The sequence below is a fragment of the Tiliqua scincoides genome, chromosome 2 (genome assembly GCF_035046505.1).
Source record: "Tiliqua scincoides isolate rTilSci1 chromosome 2, rTilSci1.hap2, whole genome shotgun sequence".
Classification (NCBI taxonomy): Eukaryota; Metazoa; Chordata; class Lepidosauria; order Squamata; family Scincidae; genus Tiliqua; species Tiliqua scincoides.
The window spans coordinates 96,477,177-96,489,480 of record NC_089822.1 but is presented as its reverse complement, the minus strand read 5'-3'; the positions used below and the strand labels follow the sequence as shown (position 1 = coordinate 96,489,480).

General features: G+C 45.3%; 1 protein-coding gene across 1 annotated transcript; it reads left to right on the top strand.

Moving 5' to 3' along the window:
- Positions 1-6,317: 6,317 nt before the first annotated feature.
- On the top strand, positions 6,318-8,093 carry CCIN (calicin). The gene has a single exon (XM_066617828.1). The coding sequence runs from the start codon at positions 6,318-6,320 to the stop codon at positions 8,091-8,093; it is 1,776 nt and encodes a 591-aa protein (XP_066473925.1).
- The last annotated feature ends 4,211 nt before the right edge of the window (positions 8,094-12,304 follow it).

Below are 12,304 nucleotides of genomic sequence, written 5' to 3'. Positions count from 1 at the left end.
GGCTTCAAGGGTGAGCTGCTCTTTGCAAGATCCCGGAACGGCGCTCAGCTCATTGGCTGGGGAAAGAGCTCCGGTTCTCCTCCAGCCAATCAAAGAGAGCCCATTGGAAGCAGCCTAGCCAGTCAGCACCCGGCTTGGCGCAGACCCTACTGGCGCGAGAGGCGAGGTGGCAGGACCCTGTGATCATTGAGTCCCACTGTGCAGTGCAAGGAAGGGGGAGCTGGAGAGTAGACCCACAGCCCAAGCCTATGCATGTCTACTCAGAAGGAAGTCCCATTAGAGTCAATGGAGCTTACTCCCAGGAAAGTGTGGACAGGATTGCAGTCTCAGAGCCCAATCCTATGCGTGTCTACTCAGAAGTAAATCCCATTAGAGTCAATGGGGCTTACTCCCAGGAAAAAGTTGGATAGGATTGGGCTGCCAGTCGCCTAGTTGTTGGTGATTCACCCTGCCCAGCCCAGATCCTGAAAAGCCTCTTTTTTTCCTTCCCACTTTGCTTGCCAAGTTTTTATTTATTTAGCAACGTGGCACAGCATTCCTCCTGTATAATTCACAGCCCACGCCTATGCACGTCTACTCTGAAGTAAATCCTATTATAGTCAGTGGGACTAACTCCTAGGCCCTCCAAAATACTGCCAGGACTGGTGACAGGCTGCTGCCCTCCTGATCAAGAAGATAGGGCTGATCCTCATTTGGAGAAAGAGGGAGGCACCCAAAGGGCAAAGTGTGGTCGGAATGGGTGGTATTTTAGAAATTCCCCTATGAGTCTGACATTTTCGACTGGAGAGGAAAAAGGAAGTTGGCAGGCTTTGCACACTTTTGCTATCTGCATACTGACATATTATCTCCTTTTTAAAAACAGAGATTTTCATCTCATGGCACACTGACAAGGCGCTAAAATTGCCAAGGCACACCATGAGTATTTTGACCATTAACAAGGCATGCCATGCTGCTGCTAGAGGGCTCAAATCCCTCAGTTGCCCTACTAATAAATGACCCTTTCAAACTCCCATGGCATACCTGTGGACCATCCACAGCACATCAGTGTGCCACGGCACAATGGTTACAAATACGAGCTCGTAGCTGTTTCAAAACATTGTGCAAGAACTTCCAAAGTGTCTTGTTCCCCAACCCCACCATACAGTATTTCAGTTATTTCATAACAGCAACTAGGTCTGATCAACAGCAACTAGGCAGGAGGTCTGGTCTAGAGGGTTGAGCCTCCATTTGCCTGAAGATAACATCTGAAGGTCGCCAGTTTGAGGCCACCAGCACCGTGCGACCTTGAAGCAGCTGACAAGCTGAGCCGAGCTATTTCATCTGCTCTGAGCGTGGGAGGATGGAGGCCAGAATGTGCGGCCAGATCAAGAAAGAAACACCTGAATGTTGTGGTTTCTTGAAAGATAGAAACCTTCTTTCAAATTGTAAAAATCCCTACGGGGATTTAAAAATTGCCTGCCTATGTAAACTGCCTTGAATAAAGTCTAAGGAGAAATCTGAGGACCAAGAAAGGCGGTATAGAAATACCTGTATTATTATTATTATTATTAACTATAGTTTCAGATAAACATTGTACCGACATCTCTACAACATCCAAGTCACTGGCTCTCCCCTTTAAAGCCCATCGTGGCTGCTTGGGTCCCAGAAGGATCACCTTCCACCTAAACCTGCCTGTTGCTCATGTCTTCCTGGGAAGCCCTCCTCCAGGTTCCCCTGCCAACTGAGGGAGGGGCCTTTTCAGCTGTGGTGCCCCACCTTTGGAAGCTCCACTCAGAGGGGTTTGTGCCTGGCATGAAACGTGGTGTCCTTTTGATGCCAGTCTTTTTCATCTTTCACTGAATTTGATTTTATGCTGCTTGGTTAGTATTGTACTTGTGATTTTGGCTGTAATCCTAACCACACTTTCCTGAGAGTAAACCCCATTGAACAAAATAGGACTTACTTCTGAGCAGACCTGGGTAGGATTGCACCCTTTCTTTTTTTATCATTGTTACAGTTGGAGACACTCTGGGAATGTTTGTTCTTCAATATGTTTATACTATCTATAAACCTGGGGCATATTTCCTACCAAAGTTGAACACTTCACAAAATAGCACTACAGAAGACATCATTTCCTAAGAGGCAGGATGGGTCTGATGGGCCCCATGCAATCCACTGCTCCCACAGGCTTCAATGCCTATCAATCACAGCTATGACAAAGAACATGGTAATGAATCCACATTAAAGGAAGCAGCATTATGGGAGGTACACAGAAATATGATATAACCTCATTATAAGGCACAATGCTGCTGAATGGAAAAAAAATTAAAAATAAAGTTTAAATCAGGCACAGAGTTAGTTAAATTGCTTTGCAGCTTCTAGAAGGATTCCAGTGTGTCTTTGCTATATATTGTCCTATCCTAATTTTTGAATCCTGCTGACTACACCAATTTGTCCTGTCCAAATATCTCAACTCTCTCCTAATGCCTGCTTTTTGGCTAATTAACACCCTCTTTATCTCTAGAAGAACCACTGTGGTGTGCAAAGGAATGAACACAGAACTCCTTATCTATAGCAACTACCCAAATTTACTACTATGAACAGAGACACTCCCTGCAAGTCTTCTTGTCTAGAGGCTTTCCCTCCCCAAAACTCCACTTAACTCAGTGGGTAAAGTCTGAAGCCTCCAATTCAAGTCCAATCCGGTCTCCAAAGCACAGTCCAGTCTTCCGTGTCCTCCAGCAGAGTCCTGGCAGTCCCCTTCTCCTGTAGGTCTGGGTCAGGTAGCCCTCTTGGTTTGGTTCCCTCCTGCTCAGGTAGCATCTCCCTCTGGGTCAGGGTTTATCTCCAGATCAGTATCCTTTGGGCCTTCTGAAGCTGCCTTTTATCCTTTGTGTCCCATTAAGTGCAAATGCAGCTCAGCTGTGAGTTACCTCCTTAGCTCATTCAAAGCCCCATCAAGGTCAAATGAAGCTCAGGTGTCCAACTAGGTCTCCATTGGCCTTGATTGATTACAGCTGTGGAGCCAGCCCTGCCCTTCCCTGAGCTGTCAACTAGCTGTCAAAACATGGAATTGCTGTCAACACCACATCATCCACCTGATGATCTTCTGATCTTCCATTACATATATAAACAATCCTTCTGTGTGTTACTAATGTACCATAGTAATCTGTAATACATCCAAGAGAAATATTACATTAACCACAGGCTGAGTGTTGTCATTTGAAAGAGGGGGAACAAACTGTCTTTTTCAAATTTAAGAAGAGCTTTTAGATTCAAGAAAAACAAATTATTGTCACCAGTTAATGTCAACTTAGGATTTGGTGTATCAAATAACCTGTCTGAGTTCTGTAGTTATTATTGGTTATTAGTTGACCAAATGGAACCACTGTTATTTAATTCTCAATAAAGTTTTAGGATTGCAATCCTAAATCTACCTACCAAGAAGAAAATATCATTGAATTCAATGGGCCTTCACAACAATTCATCCACCAGTAATGACCCCACTATTTAGGGAACAGGAGATGCCACAGAATCAACAAAAAAAAGCCTGGGGTGTGATGCAATTCTGTGTTTATCTAAAAGTAGGTTCCACAGCATCCAACAGGATTTATTTCCACATAACTAAATATAGGATTGCAGCCTTACAGTTTCTCATAAAATACCACTACTGAGATTTTGAGTTTCAAGATGCTATTTTGGAGCCTCTGTACTGGCACCTGTGGGTGTGGCTAGTGTTGCCACTTTTTTTTAAACCACACTGAATTAATTAATCAATCAATCCTGTGCCTTTTAACACAGCAACTTAATCTGCAGGCATTAGCAAGTGATTCACAACCCCCCCCCCCCAGTGGAGCTGGATTATGCCCTCCACTTCCCCTTGCCCCCATATGTCTGGCTGGTGGGGAAAATGTGAATAGAGCTAATTATCTCTGTGCTGTGTAAAGTTTTACTGCTGTTAAGGTCACAATAATAGACAAGTCTGTTTTTATTCTGGTCAGTTAGCAGCTCTGTCTGACAGTGTGATATCCTCTGCTTCAATGTGTTGCTTCTTGGTTCCTTTAATGCAAATATTATCAGAGCTATTATTTGTGCTGTTGTTAGGGGGGGCAGTACATGACTGTGACAAGAAGATGAGAACATCTGGAGGATGAGTCAAGGCAACCACCCTTCCTCCTACGAGATTCTAGTTTCGCCCACAGATTCTGGAAACTGAAGTACTGCCTCCTAATAGAGAAAGCTCTGCACAACAACATACTCAATCAGAAAGAGAAAGAATGCTAAGACCATGGTGCTACAGAGATTTCCTTGGGCATCAGTTCCATTCAGATTAGTAGGATTTCTAAGAAAGCATGCATCAGATTGGACAGCACGTGATATTCTGCCTAGAAATGGGAAATCAATCTAATTTGGTTTATTTGATCAAGTCTTCTTGAAGCTCAGATTGGTTTACAGGAGGGAGTGTGAGCAACCTACTACAGTCAAGTATAGACTAAGGTTTAGCAGTGGGTACAACAGCACCACCATAAGCTTACAAGCTCCACAATCATATCTGGTCTGTGCTTTTGGAATGCCACCACGCAAGGCACAGATACAGCTTCCGTTCTAAGAAAATAAGTCTTGGGTTTCAGATCTGCCTGGGAGTCTACCATCTGTTTTGGAAGAAAGCCTTGCTCCTTAATCCTAAATATGTGAAGATCAGCTACAGTTGCTTAGTGGCAGGGAAATGGTGCTCTACACTTGCTCAAAGGCATCAGTTGTCAATATATCTTTATTTATTACACTTGTACCCTTTTCTTCTTCCAAAAGAGCTCAAAGCTGCTGATCTACATTCTACTTAATTAGGGATTTCTTCAAAGTAATGAAATGGCCACAAATGGCAGGGGTGGTCCTATATAGAATTGACTAAAAGAGAAAGAGGAGGTGCTGGAAGACCAAGATCAACAGGATTTGAAAAAAAAAAAATTTTTTTCTCAGGTTACCCAACTACTCATTTCAGATTTCAGAAGAGGGAGAGGGTAAGAAAGACATTTAAATATTGCTGGGGACTGAGAATGTCCAGACTCTTTGAAATCTTGTTCTTGAATATGTGTGAGATTAATTTCCAAAAAAGCAGTGCATTTTGAGATCATTTGATGGAGTGACATAGAAAAAAAACAACCCAAAAGGGATTTGAGCTTTTGGCATGTGTATAGTAATGTAATTGTTTCTCACAATAGTTGCTCACTGTGTAAAACTAATAAGTTGATCAGAAATATAGGTGCAGTTGAGTTGCAATAACATTTGGTTTGAAGTTCAAGGAGAACAATGATTTCCCACCTACAACACCCCTGTTGCTGGTTCAACATGCAACAGAACAAGTTCTTGCTGAGACTTCTCCTCACCTGAAGGTTCTTCCCCAAATTCTATGACATTCTTGGACCAACGGCCGACTCCAAATCAGCACTGGTACAGTGGGGCCACGCAGTCCACACTGTATCCAGTGCTGGGAAGAAGCAGGCTGGAGGTCTCCTCAAGGTAAGGGGCCGTACCCCGTGCAAAGCCCCATTCTGCTTAATGGGGCTACTTAAATCTCCGCCTGCCAAATGGCTGGCACAAGTGCAAGAAGCCCTGTGTTGGGCTTCCAGGTCCGGCATTTGGAATGCCAGTGCAGATAATCCCACCCTGCACCTGGGCCCCATCCACCCTGTCTTCGCCTTCCCCCTGCCCCGCCTGGCTGCTTGCCTTCTCAATGTTGCAGACTGCTTTACAATGCTTTTGTGTTCACCCTAGGCTGGTGCAGCGGTTGCTATGCTGGCGTTCATTTAGATTACATTGTGCCACAAATCCCATAAGTGGACTGTCTCCCCCATCATGGCACTATGAAATTGCAGATACCAAAACTAGTTCTACTTCTGGGAATGGTGCATGTTATTAAACTGGATTGTAAGTAGTCAAACTAAATAAATTAGATTGGAATAGATTTCCAGGATGGCCATCACCAAAACATGCTCCTCTAACTGTAGCCTTCCCAAACCATAACATTTTCTTAGTAATAGACAATGCTTATGCCGATACACAAACACACTGAATAGTTAGTACAATTGTCCTTACTTTGGTTCATGGTGCTTCTTTCTCTTTTGTGTTGGTGAAGCAGAGATTTTCCGTCTGAATATAAGAGAGGTCATTTGAAAAGGCTCTTTTCAACCCATGTCACAGGTAATTGTGACCTGGCAACTATTTGATGTCATACTGAAGGCATCACTTCTCTGTACCCAGTGTGGAGTTTTCAACATCTAGACAAAGAGTCCTCTGTGCTGCCACCATCTTCCTTCATTCCAGCAAGCCTGGCTACAAAAATGAGGATGCAGTTTACAGAAAAGAATCACAACAGTTTTATGATGCAAGCTCTCAATAATCAGCGGAAGAACAAAGAGTTTTGCGATGTCGCCCTCTGTGTGGATCAGAAAGTCTATTACGCCCACCTCAATGTCTTAGCAGCTGTGTCCTCCCACATAAGGAATCTGATAGTCAGCAATGACATGAAAACCGACGATGAGCTCTACATCATCATCGATGCCAAGTTCTTGAGCGCAGCCTTGTTGGAGCAGTTGCTTGACTACTTCTATACTGGGAAGGTTGTGATTTCAGATAAGAATGCGGAAGACTTGCTGAAAGGAGCCAAGTACTTCAATTCCTTGACTTTGAAAAGCCACTGCTCGGACTACCTCCTCCGGTCCCTCAAGAAGGAAAACTGTCTCTACTACATGCTTCTGGCCAACTCCTATGAAATGAAAGAGGTGGCCACTGCAGCCTATGAGAGCATAAGGGACCATTTCCACTACTGGGCAGGTCCTGAGGGCATGCTAGACCTTGTGTATTGCCCTTCCAACATCTTTGGCAGGCTCCTTAGAGATGATAATCTCCATGTGGAAGATGAGGACCAGGCCTTCCTGGCTCTCCTTCAGTGGGTGAAGCACAAAAGGACTGAAAGACAGAAGATTTTTAGGAAGTTTTTTGGCTACATACATTTAACAGCCATCTCCAATAAGACACTGCTTGCCGCGTGCCAAGAAACATTGCTCTTTGAAGAGCATGCTGGCCCCCTGTCCCGGATAGAGAGTGTTTTGAATGATCGTAAGCATGGAAGTCCTCAAAGCCTGATGCTCTACCAAAGGAAAGGAGCACTAGTGGAGTCTGTAGTGGTTTTAGGAGGACAAAAAGAGAAGGGTAAATTCAACAATGGGGTTTTTGCTTACATCACTGGAGAGAACATCTGGCTGAAACTCACAGAGATGCCTTACAAAGCAGCTGCTCTCAGTGCAACATCATTAGGGAAGTACATTTATGTGTCTGGAGGAACAACAGAGCAGATCTCTGGGTTGAAGACAGCCTGGAAGTTTGACCTGGACACCAACTCCTGGATCAAACTTCCAGATCTACCAATAGGTTTAGTCTTCCACACCATGGTAACTTGTGGGGGGGCAGTGTACTCTGTAGGAGGGAGCACCGCTCCAAGAAAATACATTTCAAGTATCTACAAGTATGAGGAAGGGAAAGAGAAGTGGGTTCTTGCAGGGAAGATGAGTATTCCTATGGATGCAACTGCCCTGATCACCAAGGAAGACAAGACTATTTACATTGTGACAGGGAGATGCCTGGTGAATGGGCGCTTCTCCCGAGTGGGTGTAGTGGATTGCTTTGACACTCAGTCCAAAAACGTGGTGCAGTATCTCACATTTCCCATCCAGTTCAACCACAAGCCCTTGCTGTCCCTCAATCAGGGGAACACCTTGTGTGTCCAGAGCCACAGGGAGAGCGTGGAAATAAATCTGCAGAAGATTAAAATGAAGACGTCCAACAGACTGGTGCCTCTTTTGCCAAACAACTATAGCTTGGATCTGTCACATGCCATCTGCTCTGTTGGGAGTAACAAGGTGTTTGTGTGTGGTGGACTCATTTGTCCAGGCGATCAACGTCTAGGGGACTATTCCATCAATCGACAAGCATACATGTTAGATCAAAGCACAGGGGAGTGGAGGATTTTGGCCGACCCTCCAGAAGCTCTGGATTGTCCTGCTTGTTGTACAGCTAAGTTGCCATGCAAGATTCTCCAAAAAACAGTAGTCAATTAATTTGGGAAGACAAAAAGGTACAAAATTTCTAGCAATAAAAAAATAACTGAACTGCAGATGACAGTTAAAGAGCAAAGTTGCATCTATTTTTGTCTCTTTGTTACATATTTTGATGCAGTAGCATTGCTAGGGTGGGATGATAGAAACAGCTGTTCTGGACACTGCCAAGTGGATGCAATACATTGAACAGTGTCAGTATCAGCATGCCCTATCTTTTGAATAGATTAGCTTGAGGCCAAACTGCACGTTGTGTTTAAACCTGTACTTTGGGCTGTGTTTATTATTGTACTTAAATAACAGTCATCAGGGAGGAGTGATCAGGATTGGGCCTGGGAAGTGTTGGGAGGGAATGTTTAACCCTTTCGCAGTGCACCAGAGCCCCAATGGACTTGGTGCCCCTGAAAGTGCTACTGGCCCCAGGATGGACACTTCCACTGGTTCCAATGGATGCTTCCCTTTTGTGGCTAATAGCATCTTCTGGGGTGTGAGGCTTGCTGGGACCGTAGTGCACAGGAAAGAGTTAAACACTGGCCCCCTGTGCACTGATGTCACAATCCCGATCCATTCCAAGGAGCTGCTATTTAAGTAAAAAAATACAGGGCTGTAGGGCAAGATTTGAGAAATACTGCTTTAATGGAAAGTGGAGGGTGTTTCTTTCATCACTGATATCTTCCTGGGGGGGGGGGTTGCAACAGGAAATTAGACAAGCTCCTGGCCAAATCAACTTAGGATTCAGTGGACCTCATTGGTACAATGATGGTACAGTATCAGAAAAAGGCAGGACCTTCTGACCCGCTCCATGCTAGGAGATCTCAATGAGTAGCTCCCACTAATGCTACTGGCCATGGCTTGACTTGTCTCTCCCACTGTCAGGTCTCTCTTTGTCCAGTTGCTCCATTCATCTTTCCATCTTCTTGCTTTTCTCAGCTTACATGCAATAATCTTGAAAGTGTCTACTATTGCAAGGCAGTATTTTTGCCTTTTCAACCTTTGCCCTTCTTAATGAACTCTAGTTATTTTTACAAGTCTCCTGCCTGTTTCTGACCAGAGCTAAGAGCTGCAGCCTCTACCTCCAGATAATTCCAAACTGATGCGGGTACAACTGATGCAGTTGGCCAAGTCAGTGACCCCAGGAGCTCCTCTGGCTCCCAAGCTGAGGGAACTCTTGCGAATGAGTTCACCCCCAGACAGGAGGGAATGGGCATTCCAGAGTTGATCTTTCCCTTTCCTGGTAGCAGCATCTACTGGACAGCTCCCAGCCAGCTGGAAGGTACTCAAGAGTGCATGGGAAGGTCAGGTGCAGGGCTATTACCACATGGTGGGCCACAGTGGCCACCCTGGGCACCATCCCCCTTAATACAGTCAAGCTTTGGATATTAAACTGATAAAGTTTTACGATTGTATAATCACAGTTAGGAGATGAGTTGGCAACTTCCTTAGAAGGAAGAGGAAGTGAGAGACACTGTTGCCTCACTGAAGCTGGCTACGGAGAAGTCCTGTAGGGCTCTGAGAAAGCTCACTATGCACTTTGGCCAACACTAACAGGAAGGATTGTTGTCTTGTCCTGGGTCTGATCCAGTGCTTTCAACAGTATCCTGCAGGAGCAGAAGTTTATCACCTTGTACTGGCATGTCATGGGAGACCACTGTATCTCAAGGAGTTAGTGCTGTACCACATACCCCTTTCAATGACCCTTCAGGGGTTAAAAGCCTATTGGGAATATATTGTCATTAATTTGTAGAAGCATACGATGAGCACTGTTTAGCCCTTAATTGTGTGCATCTTCTAAGCCATGTTGGTGTTCCCAAGCAAGGACTGGGCAGCTGGAAGGGTTTGCTTATCTCATTTTGGAAAGTAATGGGCACCATTTCAAGGTCAGACACCTGGAGGAGATAATTACAAGGGCCTGAGAACTAAATGAGTATGGCCTTTTCCAGCTAATTAATTAAATTATCTCATTAAATGTAGCCACCTAATTAGCTGCAAACATGTCGTTTCAGGGTATTTAAACCCCTCCAAGGGCTTTATCAGGTGGACATCTGGGTTGCTATTAAGTTTGCTTAAACATAAGGGAACTGGTTTCAGTAAGGCTGAAAATTTATACAAAAATACAGGCAAGCGTTCCCAAATGGTATCCTTTACCAGCAATCTGGTGCAGTCCATTCTACCACCTCAGGCCCCCCTCACTTCATTCTGTTGCACACGGAATCTAACAGGGAGCTGTTAAGATAACAGGGGATTTCTGGCTCAGAGAACAGGGCAGTGATATTTTCTAGGCCAGTTTCTGCCTGAACAAGATGACAACCTGAAAGACAGCACACGTGAGTAGATTATCTCCACATATCCCACCTGGCCATAATTGCATTCAGAACAGATAGTAAAAGGACTTTCCAGGACTTTCTGTTGGAGTGACCCACCCTAAAATAAGAGACCAATAACAGCACCCATTAATAGAAAGCCAAATAAAATTGCATGTGCCAAGGCAGATTAATTGCAGTGCTAAAAACTCCATGTATCCTGAGCCGTGTTCAGCTCTTCACCCAGGGAAGTTTCCATCACTATCTCCTTGTCAGAGAAAGCTTCACTGGAGATGTTTCTGCTTGCCACCCAACTTTTAAAGGCACAGTGGCCTAGGAGACCTGTCAATCAAATATATGCCATCCTGTGGGAGGCAGGGGGGCTGTAGGGACCCAGTGCAGGGCTTGACTTCAGAGCCCCCAGCAGCCTGGCACCAGCATCACACCAGCTCGTGTCTTTATTCGCCACCACACAGTGTCGTTTTTGGAGGTTGTTTGCTGGTGTCTTTTTTGTGTTTGTTTTTAGATTCTGAGTGCACAAGGTCAGAAAAGAATTTTTTAAAAGCTGCATTTTGGGGCAACTGATGTTTCTAAATTCACTTCAAGAGAAGCCCGATATAGGCCTTATTTCAGTGACAGGCAGACCAATCCTATCTCTCACGGCTCCATCCGGTGCAGGGGCACCGAAATAGCTACTACTGCATCCAGTGGCACTGCTGGAGGCCTCCTGGGGGGAACAGGACTTTTGTCCCCTTCCCTCAAGTAAGGGCGCAGGGGCCACAGTGGATCTCCTCTATTCTGCACCAGCTATTTTGCTGGCACAGATTGGAGGAGCTCCATGTTGGGTTTTTCAGCCTGATATGGAGCATAGGATGTGGGCTCTGCTGGTCCTACCCCGTTCCTGCCCCAGTTCCTCCCCCCACCCCGGAATGCCTCCCCCTGCCCCCAATGCCACCCAGAGCCCTTATTGTGCTTTTGTTGAGCTCAGTGCTGACTGGCACTGAGCTGGCGCTGTAAATGTACTTTACGTTACTTTCACAACACCCAGCGCCGGTGCTAGGCTCAGTTAGGACTGGGCCCCTAAATGGGAAGGTTCAGGGCATGTGTAACAAAGACAGGGTTTTTCTTTTCCAGGAAAGGTGTTATCAGCTGAAGCGAGCAACAGCCACACTAGACAGATATTGAGGAGCAGATCCATAAAAGGAAAGAACACAATTTTGCTATGATGGATTAACAGTGCTATTTTACGTACTGCATATCTACTCCAAAAGCAAGCCCCGTTAAATTCAATAGCAAGTCTTATTATATAGGACTGCCAGTTAATAATTGAACCACTTTTCTAACCTCACCTTCAGCCAATATGCAGAACAATCCTATCTACAAATGTAATTGAAAGCAAACCTGAATTTCCATTGAGTTCAATGGGTCTCAGGCATTCACAGGATTGAATGTATTAAGAAATCTGTATTAAGAAAAAATAATTTGTGCCCTGTTTCAAAGCTGAAGTGCCTGAGAGCACAAGCCTATCCCTGTCTACTCAGAAGTAAGTCCCATTGTAGTCAATGGGGCTTACCCCCAGGAAAGTGTGGATGGGATTGCAGCCTCAGAGCCCCAACCCATGCATGTCTACTCAGAAGTAAGCCCCATCCTAGTCAATGGGGCTTACTCCCAGGAAATTGCAGAGAGGGCTGCAGCCTTAGAGTCCAGCCCTATGCATGTCTACTCCGAAGGAAGTCCCATGAAAGTCAATGGGGCTCACTCCCAGGAAAGTGTGCAGGACTGCCGCCTGAACTCCCTGCCAGTCCAGCCTTAAACCACACCCCCTCTCCTTCCCCCCAGCATGGCCTGCAGGCACAGTGGACTATGGAGGGCTGGTCAGCGGAGGGAGGGAGGGGAGAGGCATGGAATGCGTGC